The sequence below is a fragment of the Clarias gariepinus genome, chromosome 8 (genome assembly GCF_024256425.1).
Source record: "Clarias gariepinus isolate MV-2021 ecotype Netherlands chromosome 8, CGAR_prim_01v2, whole genome shotgun sequence".
NCBI classification, from domain to species: Eukaryota; Metazoa; Chordata; class Actinopteri; order Siluriformes; family Clariidae; genus Clarias; species Clarias gariepinus.
In genome coordinates this window covers 28,886,809-28,908,867 of record NC_071107.1, presented here as the reverse complement: position 1 = coordinate 28,908,867, position 22,059 = coordinate 28,886,809, and the positions used below count along the sequence as shown (strand labels likewise).

Here is a 22,059-nt window from a genome sequence, read left to right as displayed (position 1 = left end):
TCAACCATTTATCAGATAATCAAGAGCTTCAAGGAAGGAGATTCAATTGTTGTGATGAAGGCTAAAGGGTGCAAGCAAGTTCAGGAAGCGTCAGGTCCATCTCCTAAAGTTGATTCAGCCGGGATCAAAGCACCACCAATACAGAGCTTGCTCGGAAACGACAGCAGGCAGGTGTGAGTGTGTCTCCACGCATAGTGAGGTGAAGACTTTTGGAGGATGGCCTGGTGTCAAGAAGGGCAGCAAAAAAGCCACTTCTCTCCAGGAGAAACATCAGGAACAGACTAATGTTCTGCAAAAAGTACAGGGATTGGACTGCTGAGGACTGGGGTATCTTATTTCCAATTGATTTGGGCATCGAGAAAAAAAGCTTTGCCAGGAGAAGAAAAGGTAAGCGCTACCATCAGTTCTGACAACAGTAATGCAATCTGAGACCTTTCATGTACAGTATGTGGGGTTGCTTCTCACCCAAAGGAGTGGGCTCACTCACAATTTTGCCATGAATAAAAAGTTGTGCAAAAACATTCACCGAAGGCAACTTCCATCAACTATCCAAGAACAGTTTGGTAATGAACAATGCCTTTTCCAGCATGATGGAGCACCTTGCCAAAAGACAAAAGTGATCCCTAAGTGACTCAGGGAACGAATCATCGACATTTTGTGTCCATGGCCAGGAAACACCCCAGACCTTAATCCCATTAAGAACTTGTGGTCAATCCTCAGGAGGTGGGTGGACAAACAAAAACCCACAAATTCTGACAAACTCCAAGCACTGATTATGCAAGAATGGGCTGCCATTAGTCAGGATGTGGCTCAGAGGTTAATTGACAGCATGTCAGGGTTAATTGCAGAGATCTTGAAAAAGAAGGGTCAATGCAGCAAATATTTCTTAGACCCTTGTACAGAATTGTGCCCTTGTTTTCCAGCTCGCTTCTGTGTCAATCGCACATTTTTGGTGGTTGATTGAGATTCTAGCATTCCCCTCTTCTGCGGGCTGTTTCCTGTTTGCTGTCACAATTAAACTGTGACCGTAAAGATCCTAAACCCTAGGCAGACTGAATGCTTAAACACAAGCATTGAGAGTTTGGAAAGTGTTCAGATTTTTTTCCCCAAAATTTTTATAAAATGCTTGTAATTATACTTCAGCATGCCATAGTGATTTCTGACAAAAATATCCAAACACACTGAACCAGCAGACTTTATTAAATACCAGCAGAAATATGAAATGAATATTTGAATAACTCTAAAAACTTTTGGCTACGGCAGGAGTTATTGCCTTCCATAGTAATGAACTCTCTCTAAGCCATTTCCACATGTATGGGCCATCAAAGGAGGTCCTGGGAAGCCAGAGTTTCAGACATGAAGCAGGCAGTCCAGCAGGCATACTGAGAAAAATTTCTACCTTTTTATACACACACACACACACACACACACACACACACATCCTCAGTTGTCCTTTCATTTGTGTGTTCTCTCTCTGTCGCTCTTTCTCTCTCTCTCTCACACTCTCTCTCTTTTATTTCTCTTTTTCCCTCAGGGGTTGGCAAGGTCTGATTGCTCAGGGATGCCACTCCAGCATCCTCATTATCGACCCAAAGACCGCTCAGACCATTCAGGTCCTGGAGAGACACAAATCCAATGTTGTCAAGGTGAGTTGGAAACGTTCCTGAAACTCTTTCACCGCTAACAAGGGTAAAGGCGATCAGAGCAAAGTTTCGAACTTGCTAATGCTTTGTCCTGAATGTACATCTGTTTCTGTGGGGAAAAAATACTGTAAGTAACTGGACACTTGAGGTTTTCTTTTTCAATAAATATCCAGTGCATAAGTCCATTTCAGTGTTACTATAAAAGTCATGTAACACACAAAAGTAGTGTCTTGAAGTTCCTTATGCTGACTTGATTCTATGACACATTCTGTAAATGTTGTAAATAGAAATAAGTTAAAAAGATCTACAGTATGATCAAATTAGTAATTTTATGAAGTTGTTTAAGATCTATTTTAACACCAGGCCTTGTTTGTCAAGAGGGCGTGGATGCAGTTTATCTACAAAATCGTATACTGGAGCATTTAAATGAGATGTGGTATTCATGAAAATTCAGTTGCTTGAGAAAAACCATTAAACGTTTGTAAGAGCTTGTATCCACTACTTTGGTGTGAAATTACAAATAGAGGCTTGTTAGTGGAAAACATTTCCAAATCGTATAATTGGAAATGAGTTACTGCAAATTTATGAGCTGCTGTAAAATTAATTCACTCTCAGGGGGCACGGTGGCTTACTGCTTAGCACTGTCACTTCACGCCTCCAGGGATTGGGGTTCGAAATCTTGCCTACAGTCTGTGTGTGTGTGCATGTTCTTACTGCTTCTGGTGGGTTTCCTCCATGTTCTTATTGCTTCCCATCCTCCGTACTACCCACAGTCAAATGACATGCGATTGGTTGACTGGCAGTTTCAAGGTGCCTGTAGTGTATGGTTATCTATGTGTCTGCATGTGTGTCTGATTTGCTCAAGTTAAGGGTTAAATAAAAATAAATCAATTTCTAGATATAAATGCTCAGTGTTCTTGTGCAAATTGAAACCTGTGTTATAAAATCTGTTGCCATTGGTAACTCACAAAAAGGAAAATCACTGCTAAACAACACTCAAGTGTGATAATGCTTTTTTCTGCAAACACCATTTATCAACATGTGGATTTTTTTTGTTGTTGACTTAACCAGTTATTTTGCTCAGCCACACATATCCTTTACTTACCCTAGTGTTGATCTGGCGACTGAAAATGAACCAGTTAGTGTAATGTCTGGGGATGAAAATAGTTGAAATTCTTACTGATACTATTTAGGCAAAAGATGAGAAGAGTAAGCCATGGAGATGGTGGATAGTGCTTATTAATTAAATTTGTTTTTAAGAACACGCCTTTGAAACAGATTATTCTGCTTTTGAATATCAGCTAACTTCTGGGGTTCCAGGGTTGAATCCCAAATAGCATTCCATAGAAAGCATACGTGCTATATAGGGTGTACAATCCCTTGTTCCACACAGCAAGTAGTGCCGTTGATCAGTGGTTAGCACAAAAAAAAAAAAGAACTTAAGCATTAAATATTCTTGCGAGAAAAGCTGGTTAAAGAATATCTAATCTTCTCATTGATTTAGAAGGCGTGACCTGAAATAAGCATTTCTTTCATCTAAAATGTAAACATGATGAAGATGAATTTAAATAAAAATCTGGCTCCCTCTGCCAAGAGAAGAGGTTACACCAACAACAAGTTAATCAAAACATAGCTTTTATACACTTCCGATATTCTAGTCCATTGACATAAACACTTGTGAAATCCTGTGTATTGAGCTAAAACCCAAAATTTAAAGAACTTTATTTATCCCAGAGGGAAATTGCTTAAATGCAGAGCGCACAAGAGAGAGGCTAATAAACCACAAAAGACATTTATTAAAGCATTTCACCTCGTGTTGCGTTCAGTCATTAAACGCAACAATATCAGTTTTATAGCTTTAGAGAATGGTGTGATCTAACCGGCTGTTGACTTTGAGGTGCTTGGTCTGTGACTCCTCGCGTCACAGTAAACTTCCTCCTATTTATTCTTTGATGTCAATTAAGTCACAGTCGATTGTTGATGGAATTAAAATGAGCGAGATGAGACCCGGCATGACAAATGTCCCAGAAGAATGAATCTGTCATTCACACCCACTGGCATTCTGTATCTTTATCCACTACTGTTCTGGGTTTTCTTTGTGTGTGTGTGTGTGTGTGGTCTCATGAGTAATGACCCATAAACTAGCCAGTGTTTATCTGAGACATTGCCCGGCTCCTGCTGCCATTTCTTACCCTGCTACACATTTTAATCTTGTAAGCCACAACGCTGAGACGTTGGTTCATTCCTCATTGTCCTGGGAATAAACGAGCACGCAGATGGGGAAAGCAGACCAATCCCAACACATGCTGGCGTCCATTTGTTTACCGTTTCAGCGTGACACTCGAGCATAACCCTTATGTTCCGGTCAGGTCATTTGATCTATCAAAATGAAATTTTTTTTTTTCAAAGTTCTCATTATTTCAAATACATCTGTTGTTAATTAGTGAACAGAATGCTTAAAGACCTCCAGCAATGTCTGTTCCCGACCTGCAGCGTTATAGTCACGGGTGTTTCTTTTGCAGCTCCATTAATTTTGGGATCTTGCCAGAGATCAAATCCCCAATTTCTGAAGTTATAGGAACTGCCTTGAAGTCTCCTGTTGTCTATAAAGAATGCTGTGTATGTGTGTTTATAGGTAAAATGGTCCAGGGAGAACTACCATCACAACCTGAGCTCGCCTTACTCCTTGCGGCTGGCGTCAGCCGACGCCTCAGGCAAAATCATCGTGTGGGACGTTGTGAGCGGCATGGCACACTGCGAGATCCAGGAGCACTCCAAACCCATCCAGGGTAAGGCACGGCTGTTAGAAGGCATTAGAAACTATAAACACATCAATTGGTGATGTTGTGCATAGAGACATATCAGAATTGAAAAAAGACACAGAAGTCAGACTCGAGGGCTGATGGCCAGACATAATCCTGTTGCCTTGTTTGATTCAGGCCGTGTGAACGTCCCTGAAACTCACAGTAGTACTCAATACAGAAGTACTCACCTAGTGCTCAGCATCAACACTATCTAGAATTTAGCGCTTGCCATGTAGATGTGGCATTCATCTGTTCAGCTGTGTGTGTGTGATGCCAGTTATATTATAATAAATAACCACTCTTTACATGTGGTGGACGGAAAAGCATCTCAGAGTGCACAACACTGGAATTCACAACAGCCAAGAACCGGTATCGAGCTCTTAAACATAATCCTGATACATGAATTAGAAAACTTCACGTGTTAGACTAGTGACTGTTAGTGTAGAGCTTTGTATTATTAAAGTTATTAAAGTTACACTAAGGTTATGTAACTGTATTTTTCAGACATGGACTGGCTATGGAATCAGGATGCGTCACATGACTTGCTTTTAGCCGTGCACCCTCCCAACTACATAGTGCTGTGGAACGGAGACACTGGGACCAAGCTGTGGAAGAAGAGCTATGCCGAGAACATCCTGTCCTTCTCTTTCGACCCGTTCGACCCCTCTAATTTAGCTTGTACGTAAAAAAAAAGTACTTACCTGCTACCTTATTATATTAACCTGATATTTTCTGTTTGGTTTCAAAATAATGCATTTTACTAGAAGTAGAGAAAAAAAATCTTTTTATTCAGTTCATTTTATATAATAGATTTCAGTTTATATTATTGAGAATAACAAAGGTTATAAGTGTTATGTAGTGCTTTTGTGTAAATATAAAACAAACATGCAACAAGTGACACCATTTATTTGGATATAGTTTTTTAGATTCAATTATTACTTTTAGTGCCATGATGATGAGAGGCTTTGACCACAAAAGGTTGCCAGTTTACTGTCTCCCCTTTATCGCTGCTCAGAATAACTGAACTTGTCATCTGTCCTTGTGCTTTTACACCCCACTCTATTAGTGCTGACCAGCGAGGGGATCGTTTTCATCACAGACTTCTCACCATCTAAACCACCTGGCAGCAGCGGGAAGAAGGTTTACATCGCCAGCCCGCACTCCAGCCCTGCTCACAGCAAGCCCGCTGCAACGCATCCCACTGGTGCTAAAAAAGCTCTCAACAAGGTCAAAGTGCTCATCACCAATGAGAAACCAATGTGAGTACCTGCACGTGGCAGTCGCACACCAGCACAGGCTGCGGGAGCAAATGGTTTTTACTTTTATGGATAAAAGATCTACACACTACTGAGATCAAAGTGTAGTCCTGGCTCTTAAACCTGATTACATGTGACTGTGCTGGATACAGTTAGAGATAAGAGTAATCGTTATAATCAGAATAATCATTTATCATGTTTGACTCAAAAAATTGGCTACTTATTATTATTATTATTATTATTATTATTATTATTATTATTATATGAAATCACAACAGATAAGCTTTAGCACTAATGGTTCCTGAGATAGAAGTCTTAGAGTCAGGGCAGCATGTTCCTATGTAAAATAAATGAAGGACTCAGGGTTTCCCATTAGGAGGTCTCCTCTCTCCTTTCGAGTCATGCAGGTGCAGTGCTGCCATGGAAACCTACCTAAGCCATGCCCCCATCATTTAAACACAGTCACAAGCTGTCTTGTTTCAGGACCTATGTCCTTAAAAGGACTCCGTTTACACAGCCTTTGAACCTTTCATCACTGTGTAGACCATGAAGCCCGAACCCGAAATGACGGTATGGTCTACAGAGGATTTCCTATTTGCATCAGCAGCTGTTTCCACTGTCTCCTGTCGCCTAGCAACCTTCATAGGTGTAGGTGGACTTGAGCAGATTTCATGTAAAGCCTTTTTTTTTTTCAATAAAAAAATATATAAATGTAATCTTTAATAGTATTGATAGGTATGTGCCAATGTTTTTGCCCCAGCTAGCAAAGAATTTTGGGACTTTTTAGGCCACAAGAGATCCACCTTTCGAATGCTTCATTGTCAATAGGTTTAAGCCACATTTGTCCGCCGCATTTGAAGGGGCATTAGAAATGGGACAGAAATTAATAGGAATTATATCTAGTTATTATTGCTTTGCCTTTAGGACATTGGCAACTATAAATTATTACTATTTGTGATTTTTTTTTTTTTTTTTTTTTACAGTACATAATGGACAAAACCAAACCTACGTCAACCAAAAAAAAAAAAAAAACTGTGTCAAAATCCTTTTTAAAAATGAACTGATTTAGTAGATGTTTTTTGTTACTGTATGTTTATAGCATCTTTTGGCCATTTTTAATGATCACATTCACTAATAATGATCCATGAGGATTTCATTGATAGTCCAAACAAATGTAAACGAAATTAAATAAAATTTTCTATTCCACCCTGCATTGAATGATACTAAGTAGCTTTCTTACACCGGTCAGCCATATCAATAAAACCATCATCAGGGGATATCAATAATATTAATTATCTTGTTGCATTCTATCCTACAATAGAATAATAAGTTGGAGCAAGTAAACCATCTATTCTTGAAGTAGCTGTGTTAGAAGCAGAAAAAATGGACACGCGTAAGGATCTGAGTGAAGTTGTGATGACCAGATGACGGTTTCAACACAGCTGCTCATGGTATACAGTGATTTAACTTACTTCAAGTGGTCCAAAGAAGGTAAACCAAAGGTCTGACCCAACAGATGCACTACTGTAGCACAAATCCACAAGAAAGAGTTAAGGTTCACTATAATGAATAGGAGTCTAAACACAAATACAGTACATTGCAATGAAGCAATGGAATAAGGTGACCTGGTCTGGTGAATGGCATTTTGTTTTAAATCATGTGGATACGGAGGCACGTGTAAGTTGCTTACCCAACTTAAAGACCTTGCCACAGCAGGTCTAAGCTGTTTTGGTGGTTTAAGGAGGATCTACACAATATTAGGTGGTTTTAAATGTTACGACTGGTCAGTGTATTTTATTAATAAATACCACAAAAAACATGAACTATTACTGAAAAAAGAAAAATATTGCGGCATCCATAATTTAAACAACTGATTATAACACCACTGTAAGAAATAATAAAAAAAAAATCACAGGCAGCATAAATATTAACATTTATTTCTCACAGTGAAACGGATACTTAATTACTTTCCATGCCTTGCAGTGCATTTGTAGAAATTGCTGCCTTGGTGTTAGCAGGAGGATTCGTGCTAAGCTCTTTAAACCTCCACCAGTCATACAAAAGAGATATGAATAGTCTGTCTACATTATCTGTGTTTTGATCATCAAAGTCCTCCATTCTTTTTTTTCATCGTTTAAATCAGCTGTTTTTTTTTTACCTCTTTCATTCTTTTCATCAGCTTCCCTGCTTTGTCCGAGGAAGGTTTCCACTCTATTGGTTGTCAGAAGCTTTGCTCATTTTCCTATCTTCCCTGAGCATGGCACTCCTAATCTCAGTCGCAGTACACTTAGGCATTTTACTTAGTAACTAGGCCTATGTGGTGGACCTGTATCAACAAGCAAAGATTATTTTCCAAAACCTGCTTTGATGGATCCGTGAAATGAAGGTGATCCCTGGGCCATTAGGCTGCTTTTGGGCAATTTTGGACAAAACGACGTGAATCAAGAATGTGAATAGGTCTATGGATTAACCCTAAATAAATAAAACCCTGGTGACAGGATTATTGGCAACCAAGGCTTCCCCGTGTTTATGGGTACAAATAGCAAGATATAGAGACACCAGAACACCCAATACATCATAGCCTGTTGCAATGGGGACCCAACAGGCAAGGAGTTCAAGGTGGTTGCCTTGGCTTTCAAATTCCCCAATCCAATTAAGCACCCTTAACCAAAAACCTAGGTGGTTTTAATGTTAGTGGTTTTAAGGTTGTGGCTATTTTGTGGATATAACTTATTTATTAGTTATTGTGTCATAACTTCCATTAGGCTGTATGAGTAATTCTTGCAGTGGCTAGTTGATTTCTAACCAACAACCTACTGTAGATATTGATTGAGACTAATTAAGACTAATTACTTGAGTGATGTGGCTCAGGTTGAACTGCTAGAGCCAGAGTTCACACACTTTGCTGATTTGTTCTAGTGTTTCCAAGTGTTTCCACATTCTACATGGTGGTATTCATATAAAAGGACCTTGCAGTTTATGCCACACTCACTTTTTATTCAGTAAAAAGTATATATTCAGTATAGTCAACTGACTACCTGAATGACCTGGTTGTTATATCAGTGCATTATTATTTTTTTCCCTCTGATGACATGGGTTTACACGATACCAATGCCAAGATTTATCAAGCTCAGATTATAAAAGATTCTGGGAGCATGAGAAATAATTTTTAGATGTAAATTGGCCGGAATGTAATTGGCCGTCTTTGAGATGTGCTACAGTTGGCAAGACTTTATGGAATGGATTGCTCTCGTGTTGTCATTACAAGTTTTCTAACAAAAATTAATGCAACTACAAAATATTAAAGTGTGGATTTTTTTTTTTTTTTTTTAACTAGGGAGTGTATGTGATATAAATTATTATCATAAGCTTGTCCAATATGTAGGACATTGCAGGCACTGGAAGAGCTCTACTGTATACAGTATTTTATTCCCTAAAGAAGATGCAACACAATCGGTGCATTAGATTTCTTTTAACCTGTATTAGTTTTTCTTCATGAAATAAAACAGTTCCTTTCTGTTCCTGCTGGACTGGAAACAAATATTTAAACACATTAATATCAGCAATTTTTTATCAAGAGAGAATTCTTTTGAGTCCGTCTTTCCCGAAGGAAATCAGATAAAATATTGTATATATACTCTCTAGCTACATTTAAACAGATGATATTTCTTCAATCCAACTAAATCCATTCCATTTAAAGAGTCCACCCTAACTCTACATGGTTCGTATCTTTTTATCCAAATATTATTTCTGTGACATCTGAAATTGGGTCTGCTTGCTCTAAAGTGCTTAAGCTGCCGGAAATATAACGGAAGGAGTTTTATTTTCTTCCAGCTTTGAGGTTTAGTTTGTCTTCCCATCTTTTTTGATGAATCCAACCTCCTGTGTTGTGGTTGGTTTCAATAATTCAGTCTCATCTATGATTGGTTGGATGTGTTGTACGTATAAAATGGGGTGCCCTTTGGATGAAAGGTAAGGCAGGTGGGAGAGTGAGTGTGAAATGTGTCACCTTGCCTCACGTGGGTTAAGAATGCACAAAAGGCTATTTATTCCAACAAAAGAAAAATGATCAGATCAAAGAGTGCTAATATTTTTTATTAAACTTTTTTTTTCTGATTGGACAGGATTGGGTCAGACTCGTATGGCTGAGATGTTTACACAATGCAATATAATTTTAAGATGGGGCTATTGTGTTTTTTGTTCTTCTTTTCTTTATGTGTCTAGGCACTGCAGGCAACAAACAGTACCTACTTTTGGAGAGATATCTGGCATTTCTCTACCAGTTTCTTATAGGGCTGGGTTGCGACTTCTAATTGTATCTGAGCAGTTGAGGATGAAGAACCTTGCTCAGTGATCCAATGGTAGCAGCCTGGCATCACTGGGGCTCAAACCTGAGACCCTCCAATCAACAGTCTAACTATTGGACTACCCCATTCTCTTGTTCTGATAATTAGTTAAATATTAGGGTCCATTGAAAAATACCTACTGAAACTGAGTCTCTGCCCACTATAGTCCTTTCTTGTCTGACAGGATTGGAACCCGGTGTAAGCATATTCTCTTGTAAATGCTTTACTGCTCAACTTGGTTGGTAAAGAGTGGTTATTCGAGTCACTGTTGACGTGGATCTGGATAATATAATGCATTGTGCTGCTGCCACATGGATACCTATTTATACAATTGCATTAGAATATAATGTACAGTGAGTTAAAAAAAAGTATTTAGTCAGCCCCCAATTGTGCAAGTTCTCCCACTTAAAAAGATAAGAGAGGCCTGTAATTTTCATCATAGATATATCTCAACTATGAGGGACAAAATAAGGGGCGGGGATCTCAAAATCACATTGTAGGATTTTTTAATAATTTATTTGCAAATTATGGTGGAAAGTAAGTATTTGGTTATATATACTTTGTTGTATACCCTTTGTTGGCAATGACAGAGGTCAAACGTTTTCTGTCTTCACAAGGTTTTCACACAGTTGTTGGTATTTTGGCCCATTCCTCCATGCAGATCTCCTCTAGAGCAGTGATGTCTTGGGGCTGTCGCTGGGCAACATAGACTTTTAACTCCCTCCAAAGATTTTCTATGGGGTTGAGATTTTGAGACTGGCTAGGCCACTCCAAGCCTTTAAAAGGCTTCTTACGAAGCCACTGTGGTGTGTTTGGGATCATTGTCATGCTGAAAGACCCAGTCTAATTTCAGGGCAGATGTGTCAAACTCATGGTCTTTTCACATGTAACCAGTGACATCTATAAGTTTGTTAAACCGCCTGCATCTTCCTACAAGGAACAACCTACACAAGCCAACACACGTCTGCTACTTTTGATTAGAATCCTAAAATGATTAAGGAATCCATGGCCTTTGGTATGACTTTATGATAGATCTAAATCCTGAAATATACCACACAGCAGAGCTATAAATCTGTTGTAAAAAAAGAAAGAACTCTGATTTTATTCTTTGCAAGAGAACATAGAACATCTACTGGATCTGTGGTCATCATTTCCATAGTTACAGTTTAAACTGATGAGTGCAGTACACTTCATATTATTTGATATTATAGTGAAAATGTTGTAATTATTCCAAAGAAGTTAAACAAGAATCAGCCTTTTCCTCTTTCCTTCTTGCCTTTTCCTTTCCAACTCCTTACTTAGTCAATTTTCCCTTAGAGTTGATTAATGAAATTGTTAGCACAATTTATTGATTAGGACAACAATCGATTGTTGTGCTAATAAAATAACCATTACTTATGGTTTTCAAAGCAGGTGCAGGAAACATAAACATTTTTTTTTTCAGGAAACTAATTCATTCATTCATTTATTCATTTTCCTAGCTGGAAAATTATCAGGCATCCTTAGCCGAAAGGCGGAGAACGCCTTGGATATTTTGTAAGGCTTTCCCCAAACTATTGAGAGCGCACTATTGTCTATGTATGCTGTTGCGAGCCATGTTTTTTTTTTTTTTTTTTTTTTTTGGGGGGGGGATCGGATTTGTGTGTCATGACAGTTCATCTTCATAATTGCAAGTGACTTTTATCTACTCTGCTGTGGAGGTTTCCTTCCCTTGAAAATGAATGTGTACTTACATCGATACATAATTGCCCATACAGTATATCTGAGCTTAAACATGTCATGAGTTTGTGTGACCCGTTTCATCTTCAATGCCCTTGCTGATGGAAGTTTTCACTTAAAATCTCACGATACATGGCACCATTCATTCTTTCCTTTACACGGATCTGTCATCCTGGTCCCTTTGCAGAAAAACAGCCCCAAAGCATGATGTTTTTGTTTAACTGTTAAAAGTTTATACAATTTTCTTGTATTTTTCCGAATTTCTTTCTTTTGTACAATATTCTTCATATACATTATGCTAGCTTGTTAGGAAGGTCTATCGCATTTTTTTCAAATGTAGTTTTACTCTGCATTCCTTTAGTTTTGGATGAAGTCATAGGTCGATAAGAATTCTTTGCTGAAAATATATTTTATTAAGCTTAATATATCTAAAATGCAGGTAGTTAAAGGCTAGATATTCCATGAAATAAGAACTTTTACTCAAGTCATATATATACTTTGTGCTGGCTTCCAATTATCTTGAATCAATATGAGACATGGTCATATATTTTGCCCAGTCTCTCACTCCATTTCCTTTTAAAATACCCTTCGAATTTTCCAGAGAATTGCCTCCTTATTACATCCTTCAATTTACACAGGCATTATTCCATATAAGCAGATTTAGGGGCGTCAGTGGCCCGTAAACTTAGGAGATGCCAGGCTCAGAAGAGATTTGTGATGGTTATTGCATTCCCTCTCAGTGTTATGCAGAAATGACTTAGGTTAGTCTCCACTGCTCAGCTTTAATTTTTTTAATAGTGCTATGTATGAACCTGGAAAGATACATAGGGTATAAAAATAGAAAATTTGAATGTGTGATCTGTTGTTTATGAGTATTTTTAAGTTTAAAGAATTCTGATTGTAATAGTTTTTTTTGCTGCGTTAATGTTTACTTGTGATATCGGATTAACCCAGGTGTCTGTGTTTGTAGGGCTGAGGCAGTAACCCTAAACGACTGTCTCCAGTTGTCCTACCTACCCTTAAAGAAGAGTCATATGTTACTGCTGTACCCCAGAGAGATCCTCATCCTGGACCTGGAGCTCAGCCAGACGGTGGGGGTGGTGGCCATCGAGCGCTCCGGCGTGCCCTTTATACAGGTCAGTATGTGTCTAATTTCAGGGCAGATGTGTCAAACTCATGGTCTTTTCACATGTAACCAGTGACATCTATAAGTTTGTTAAACCGCCTGCATCTTCCTACAAGGAACAACCTACACAAGCCAACACACGTCTGCTACTTTTGATTAGAATCCTAAAATGATTAAGGAATCCATGGCCTTTGGTATGACTTTATGATAGATCTAAATCCTGAAATATACCACACAGCAGAGCTATAAATCTGTTGTAAAAAAAGAAAGAACTCTGATTTTATTCTTTGCAAGAGAACATAGAACATCTACTGGATCTGTGGTCATCATTTCCATAGTTACAGTTTAAACTGATGAGTGCAGTACACTTCATATTATTTGATATTATAGTGAAAATGTTGTAATTATTCCAAAGAAGTTAAACAAGAATCAGCCTTTTCCTCTTTCCTTCTTGCCTTTTCCTTTCCAACTCCTTACTTAGTCAATTTTCCCTTAGAGTTGATTAATGAAATTGTTAGCACAATTTATTGATTAGGACAACAATCGATTGTTGTGCTAATAAAATAACCATTACTTATGGTTTTCAAAGCAGGTGCAGGAAACATAAACATTTTTTTTTTCAGGAAACTAATTCATTCATTCATTTATTCATTTTCCTAGCTGGAAAATTATCAGGCATCCTTAGCCGAAAGGCGGAGAACGCCTTGGATATTTTGTAAGGCTTTCCCCAAACTATTGAGAGCGCACTATTGTCTATGTATGCTGTTGCGAGCCATGTTTTTTTTTTTTTTTTTTTTGGGGGGGGGATCGGATTTGTGTGTCATGACAGTTCATCTTCATAATTGCAAGTGACTTTTATCTACTCTGCTGTGGAGGTTTCCTTCCCTTGAAAATGAATGTGTACTTACATCGATACATAATTGCCCATACAGTATATCTGAGCTTAAACATGTCATGAGTTTGTGTGACCCTTCATTCCTTTCAAACTATGGATACGATTTTGGCCAAATTATGCCTCCGGGTTTTGTGCTTGAGGATGGTAAGCATTAAAAGTGGTTTATTTTTGGAGGTCCAGAAGTAGGATAAAAGTCAGAAGCTTTGCTTTAGTGTTTTAGCAGCTATTGCTAGCACTTCTATTAAATCCTAATACTGCTTAATAAGATTTGCTGTCCAGTTGTTCCACTCGAGTGCCCTGACCCGACCAGTGAACAGCACTAGGATAAATTTTAAAATCTGACTGCAACCCAGACCTTCTTATTCTACATTACTGCCTGGCCTCTCTAAAGATCCTGAGCTGAACAAGTACTGTACAAATCTTTACAGCCATGGTCCACAATTAAGCGGAAAGCCTTCACAGAATAATAACATAACTATGATCAATAACAGCTGTATTTAAACTTTTTCCCATGTTACAGTATGTATGATGTTTAGTTTTTTTTTTTTTATTGGTGCCTGAGGTTTTATTTCCAGCAGAAAATTTACTGGCACACACTCACACATGGGTACGACTTCACTATTGGTACGAGTGCCCATGTTCTGTAAGTGTTTTAAGGTCCTCATCAGGAAGGCCATTTGCATGACTAATGGTGCAGCTGCAAGGACAAGGTTGGCACAAACGATCCATCGTGGGAGCGGGCACCAAGTCAAAAACCAGCACACACTACCCTCTCTCTCTCAAAAAAACACCTTTGTGACAACTTACTGTGCTTTTTTATTCTTTAATGCATTTCTAAATGCGCTCAAGGTGAGTTCTGTGAGAACAAACTGTTAAACAGTCTAAGAACATCATTTTCCATATTACCTTAACATTATAACATTGTGGCACGGAAAGTTTAGCTCAGTGCAAAATCTAAGCCTGTAGCCATATTTAAACAATATTCAAGATATTAAAATGATGTGATTTGGACAGCATCCAGCAATCATTAGATTTTTTGATGTAATGTGAATTCTTTTTAAATGCACACGCAGCTCTGTTTTTATAATTAGATGTGTGCTTTTGAAGTGGAAATCCCAAATGTCTTGCTTTTTATTATTGTCATCTGCACAGACTGCATGCTGATAAAGTGGCACTGTAAAAAATATTAGAAGCCATAATCCACACTAGATTAGCCTAAGGGGAAATGTGCAGAATGTCCATAGTTAATTAGGAAGTGCACTAGAAGAAGGAGAAATCGCTCTGCAGGGCTTTTTTATACTTACAAATCATATTTCATATTGATGAAATTCAGACACTCTTCATGTGCCTTGACAAAATGCAGGAAAGACATGCGAGTATTTCTCGAGACAAGAGCTTGAGATCAGGGAAAAAAGCCACAGCTTTTAGGAAGTGTATTTGCAAAGCTTCTTAGAATTCTCTTAGAGAGCTCCTATCTAAGAGTAAAATGTCCTAGCTGGGAGTCTTAGAGTAAAAGTGAATTTTTAGAGCAACTCTGAATAAGGAAAGTACAAAAACCTTTATCTGAGTGTTGAAAATGTGTCTACTTTTGAAGCAATCAATTTCCAATTTCCAGTAGTTACTATATTTAAGTTCTTAAATTTACTTTTTCAGATTGATGAAAGCAAAATGGCTCAGCTTTTACCAATTTACATGATTTTAGGACAGTCTATTTAAGTTGCACTTTTAGATGGTATGTAGCCAACAATCTTTTGAAAGGAAGTAAAACAACAAGAAAACCAAATTGGACAGAAGGGCAGTGTATACTTTTAGCTTTATGTTCAGTGTTTGGAGAATATTTATTCTTTCCACCATTTTGTCTTTTACTTTAGGAGTTGTTTTTAGGATTAAGATGTTTCTAAGATTTAATCCTAAATTTAAGAAGAAATTTTAAGAAAATGTCATAATTCTAAGAATTTTCTTAGAATTTCGTCACTGGGACCAACTTTTAGGCTTAAGAAGCTTTGTGAATACAGGCCCAGGACACCTAGTGCACCATAGCACACCATGCACAGGGCTCAAGAGGGAAAGAGTTTGAGGCTGCCGACCCAGCTGCCCAACACCACAGATCCCATTCTGATCAAGAACAAATTGGATTTGCCAGACAATCAAGTCTGATCCACAGGAGTCCCCACCCAACAACGTCCAGCACCCAAAGGTTACCTGGTGCCAAACACCACAGAACAGTCTTGTGGAGTTATGCCCCAAGGGGCCAGAACCACAACTGTGGCACAAGTTAATGTTAAACATCAATGGATGATAAACCTCAAGGGATGCATTATAGTGTACAGTAATATTGTGTATTGCACAATCCTAATGTTGACCCTTTATAATGCTATACACCTTATATATTTATTATTATTATCATTATTATTATTATTATTATTATTTTTTTTTATTATTATTACAAACCTGATTCCAAAAAAGTTGGGACACTGTACAAATTGTGAATAAAAACAGAATGCAATGAAGTGGAAGTTTCAAATTTTTATATTTTATTTATAATAGAATATAGATAACATATTAAATGTTGAAAGTGAGACATTTTGAAATGTCATGCCAAATATTGGCTCATTTTGGATTTCATGAGAGCTACATATTCCAAAAAAAAGTTGGGAAAGGTAGCAATAAGAGGCCGAAAAGTTAAATGTACATATAAGAATCAGCTGGATGACCAATTTGCACCTTATTAGGTCAATTGGCAACATGATTGGGTTTAAAAACAGCCTTTTAGAGTGGCTTGGTCTCTCAGAAGTTAAGATGGGCAGAGGATCACCAATTCCCCCAATGCTGCAGCGAAAAATATTGGCACAATATCAGAAAGGAGTTTCTCAGAGAAAAATTGCAAAGAGTTTATCATCATCTCCGGTGCATAATATCATCCAAATATTTAGAGAATCTGGAACAATCTCTGTGCGTAAGGGTCAGGGCCGGAAGACCATACTGGATGCCCGTGATCTTCGGGCCCTTGGACCTGGGCCCCCCATCACATGCAGGAATGCTACTGTAATGGAAATCACAACATGGGCTCAGGAATAGTCAATGCCATGAAATTTAAAATAAACTAATTTTTCTCTTAAAATTATACATTTTCCCAGTTCAAAACACTTGATATGTCATCTGAGGTATATTCTGAATATTTAAACTTCCACATCATTGCATTCTGTTTTTATTCACAATTTGTACAGTGTCCCAACTTTTTTTGGAATCAGGTTTGTATTATTATTATTATTATTATTATTATTATTATTATTATTAGGCCAAACATTTTTAACAGTTTAAACTTACTTGTGATGCAAATTGTTTAAACTGGTTTAATTTAGTCCAACTCACAAATTCATGCGGAGGTGAGGTGATACAATCATGAATGACATCATTAAAGAAAATAACTGTTGTGACTTCACCTGGATTCATTTCTACAAAAATGTTTTTGTGACATCACTTTTTCTCAGTACAGCATACAAAATCTAGCATGTTCAGTGGGTATGTGGCACTTGGAAGACTTACTTCTATTTTTTTTCGTTCATGTGTTTGTCTAACGATCTTGAATTTTTGCCAGTGTGTATATTTTCTGCCTCTTTCCTGGATTATGTTGTTTGTCACTCCTTGTAATTTTCCTGGAAATTCTCTAGGTGGAAATGGACTTCCACTGCATCACGCTAAGCTTTTCCTTCCATTCAGGTGATTCCCTGTGCACAGAGGGACGCTCTCTACTGCCTGCATGAGAACGGCTGCATCACACTGCGTGTGTGTCGATCCACTGCGCTCTCAGTGGAGGAAACAGGCAAGCTCTTTTCTTTCTTTTTTTTTTTTTACAGTTTGTTTTGTGCCACCTAGTCCTTTCAGACCTGTGTAAGTGTCAGGCTGTAAGATTTGCTCATCTAATGCAGCACCTCTAAACATTTGGACTCTTGCAACATGCATATGTTTTTTTTTTAATACAATATTGTGACTTGATGACTGAAAAGGCTAAATCCTCCTACTTTAAATAATGGATAACAAGTATTTAACATGTTCCTAGTTATTATACAAGTATGATTCATTGGATTGAAGCCTTAAAAAAAACATACGCTGATGCGCTTTCATATTTTAGAGGCCTGTGCACTTTGTACATGTCTTTGAATATATCTCGGTGAACATGCATCCATCAACCTTTTTTGTTTAAACTCTAAATTCTAATGACCCTGCCCAATAATCCCTAGTGGGAATTAGTAGAATCGATAAGCCTATTGTTTTACAAACGCACCCTGCATTACCGTAAATGAAAGACTTATTTGCTATTGTATATAATAAAAAGTAATATAAAATATATAACGATCAACGCTTACATTAAGACCACCCGCTATTGAGTAGGTCCCCATTCTGCCCCCCAAACAGACCTGACCCGCTGACGCATGGGCTCCATTAGAACTCCAAAAGGTATGGTGTGGTATTTGGCCCCAGAATGCTACCAGCAGGTTCTTTACCTATTATAAGTCGTGAGGTGGGGCCTTCATGGATCAGACTTGTATTTCCATCACATCCCACAAATGCTCGATCTGGAGAATTCTAAGAACACCTCAAACTCAGTATTGTTTCCATTAAACCATTTTTGCCGTGCGTCAAGGCCAGTTCTATTTGCTGAAAAAGGTCACTGCCGTCAGGAAGTACTGTTTTATGGAGGGTTATATTTGGTCTGAAACAGTATTTAGGATAGTTGTTTTGCGTAACACCCACATGAATGGCAGGGGCTGGGGTTTCCCATTGGAACATTGCCTACAGCATCATATTGCCTGCTTCCCACAGTGCATCTTGGCACCATGTCTTAAACATTTAAGCCTATCACACCCGACCATCCACATTATGTAATAGAAAATGTGATACATCAGACCAGGCTTCTTCTATTGCTTCATCGTCCAATTCTGATGCTCAAACGCTCATTGTACGTGGTTTTGATGGTGGAAGTGGTTTAGCACGGGCACCCTACACAAAAACTGTAACCTGTTCCGACATCGTTCTTTCAGAATTTTTCCTGCATGACTGACACATGGCACATCCAAACACTAACGAGCCTTTTAGACCTAAAGTCTTTTTTCCTATATATTTGTAGAAACTTTTATATTTGTACAAGCATGGAATTCTTTTTTTTTTGTTTGTTTATATTTTTAAATTGACTATTTCCTTATCTCTAACCTGACATACAATTTCTTAGCAGCTGTGGTGTCTGACACAGAGCAGGGAGTGCAGGAGCTGTCGTACGATCTGCGCTCACAGTGTGATGCCATCCGTGTGACTAAGACGGTGCGGCCGTACCGGGCGGTGATCTGCCCAGTCAACGAGAACAGAGCCGCGCTGGTGGTTAGCGATGGACGCATCATGCTTTGGGAACTTAAAGCTCATGCTGGCAAAGCATCGTCCAACCTCAGGTACCTTGGATCACATTCTTCATGCCAATAAGCATGATTAGATTATATCATGTGTGCCGTACTTGGATCAGACTAAACTAATTAAGCTGTCTTTAAAGCTGGGAGTGTTGCACTAGATGAAGATAACACACCATGACTGTTTCATACAGCTTTAGTAAAGGTGTAAGAGTAGTAGAGTTGTTCCGTGCTATTATTTGAGAGAATAAAAGATTCTACGCAGGAGTGGGATTGAGGATCAGCAGTAGATCAGCCTCAGACCTGGATTAGGATAAGCCTTCTGAATTAAAGCAGAACAACTGATTTATTTTGTTTCAGGGTTAGCACTCATTAAACTTCTAACAAGTCTTTTCTGTTTTATTTTTTTTTAAGGAGCTTCCAGTCTGATTTTATTATTTATCTTAATTAGCGATGTGTACTAAAGGTTAAGATTGTTACCAGGAGCTGTTGTGTATTAGAGTGGATAATTAAAATAGAATTATATATATATATATATATATATATATATATATATATATATATATATATATATATATTTTATGCAATGGAATTTCCATAAAACAGTCAATATTTAGTATGAAGTCCTTGGCCCTTTAGAACCTGCTGGATCTGGCTGACCATAAGGCGGCTGAGCATGAGTCAGAAAGACGTGCTCAGGTGTTACTCGCTCAGTCAATGTCGGTTTGATCGCTTCCTGAAGATCATGTACAGAAGAAGGTGGTTTCTTGATTGCTTCTGCCTTCTTCAATATCGTCCAACAGTTTTTTTCTGGGGTTAGTGCTGGGTGTAACGCATTACAAAGACTATGCAAGGACCGACGCACGGAAAGATGGAAAACTAATCACAGTGCCAAAACTCGCGGTGAATCATAATGAACCTTACTTACGGCCATCGCGTAGGTGAGATAGGGGTATAAGTGGTTAACAGATTATGGCCCATCTTCGCTGAGTGATGGAGGTAGAATAATTATACTGTAAAGGTCTTGACTAAAACGACATGCATGAGGAAACACAAACGAGTTTTCATTTTCTGTAATGGAAAAGTAAAACGCTGTGATGTAACTAATTACTTTTTGAAGACAACGTCCCCCAATACTGCTATTCAAAAAGCTTTAAATAATCATTGAAATCACCTTGTTTGTGCATGAGGAGAACCATAATACATGCCATATGTGGTGATAATGCTTTTAGAAACACCTTTATTTCATATTCAATGAAAACCGAAATCTTTTTCAAACAGTAAGTATGGTTAACTGTAAGTGCTAATGGTTCTGAAGGTTCTTTCTCTTGCACACACAGTACTAAATTTTTTCTTTTTCTTTCTCTCTCTTTGTATCTCTCTCGATTTTTTTTTTTTTTTTTTTAATTTTTTTATTTTATTGTTTTATTTTTTGCTGGATTACAGTTCAGGCTTGTCCCCTCTCTACTCTCCGGTGAATTTCTGTGGGACGCCATTGGGTCAGAACCAGAAACGTATCCCAGACCTCTCCCTCAACACAATGATTGGTGAGTCATTTTGCTGCAGATGTAATTTGCGAGTATTATGGATGATTATGATTCTTTTGGTGAAATGTGGACTAGACTTTTCCTCAGACAGTATGTTGCACATGGCTGAAGTTGTCAGAGTGGACAGGTGTAGTTGTTACAGACAAAATGAATATACATATAGGGAATGTTTTAACACCATATTTAAGCGATATCACATGAGAGGGAGTGGAGCCGGGAGTAAAGTGGAATCGTGCTCAGTCACCACACGCATCCCAAGAAGACCACACAGGGCCTCCATAAGACGATATCTACACCCAGAAGCAGGGCACCGGGATGAGTCAGACAGAGGGGAGAGGGGGCCTGGATCACTGGAGCGGCATGTGGAGCTCGACAGAGAGAGACAGAGAGAGGGAGAGATAAAGGAAGAGAAAAGAAGAGAAAGAGAGATAAAAGTTTGATATGGTTAGACATGGTAACAATGCTTAAGGTGAATGTATATTTAGTGCAGATTGCAAGCAGGTACTCCCGCAGCTCCAGCTATGACCGCTTAACTAAAAGGGAGAGCCAGAAGGAAACACAGACTTGGGTTCTGGGGTTGAATCCCAAATAGCATTAAATGGAAAGCTAGTGTTCTATTTAGGGTGTGCAATCTCTTTGTGTGTAGTAGCACCCTTGATCAGGAATTAGAGAGGGTGATAAAGCAAAGCAGATGAGCAAATTAGAAACAATTACCAAGGAGACAAAAAAGTGTTTAGTTTTTTATTTAATTTTAAAAGTCATTTATTTATTGGTCATAATAAATCTGGGAATAGCGACCGCATGCCAATGTGGTGTATCAGGGCTGGACTGGGACAAAAAATCGGCCCGGGCATTTTGACTAGAGACCGGCCCACTAGGTATTATTGGAAAAGCCATAAAGCCATTGAATGAAAACAAACGCTATTCTGACAGCGATGTACACTGTCCTGTTGGTATATATGTATTAATCTAATAAACTTAAACCTACACCATCCTCCCTATTCTGGTATTCTAAACAGTACTTAGTGGAAAACAAAAGACTGCTTGTCGAGTTAACCTTTGAACTATCTACAACACATGGTGGAAACCTGAAATTAAGACAGAGAAGACTAGAGGTGAGACATGATCATTAATGAGTATTAAAATTAATAACTTACGGATTGAGTGATATTTTCATAAACTATTTATTTACCACATCAACAAACAGCATGGCAGCACAAAATATTGTTTTAAACATGGCAACCTTTAAAAAATGAAAGGACACAGAGAAAGAAAGTTGAGAAAGAATAACACTTAATTTAATTTTGGATGCCATTTTACACAC

General features: G+C 38.2%; 1 protein-coding gene across 2 annotated transcripts in view; it reads left to right on the top strand.

The window, feature by feature from the left end:
- The window catches only part of wdr11 (WD repeat domain 11), a 126,974-nt gene that overhangs the window by 8,638 nt on the left and 96,277 nt on the right, over positions 1-22,059 (top strand). Inside the window, exons 2-9 of one of the 2 annotated variants that reach the window (XM_053502088.1) lie at positions 1,535-1,646; positions 4,279-4,432; positions 4,952-5,125; positions 5,514-5,706; positions 12,739-12,904; positions 17,510-17,612; positions 19,023-19,233; positions 20,635-20,735. In XM_053502088.1, coding sequence (XP_053358063.1) covers positions 1,535-1,646; positions 4,279-4,432; positions 4,952-5,125; positions 5,514-5,706; positions 12,739-12,904; positions 17,510-17,612; positions 19,023-19,233; positions 20,635-20,735 — 1,214 coding nt within the window. Of the gene's footprint in view, positions 1-1,534; positions 1,647-4,278; positions 4,433-4,951; positions 5,126-5,513; positions 5,707-12,738; positions 12,905-17,509; positions 17,613-19,019; positions 19,234-20,634; positions 20,736-22,059 lie in introns of both variants that reach the window. The other variant, XM_053502087.1, reaches the window with a different exon arrangement.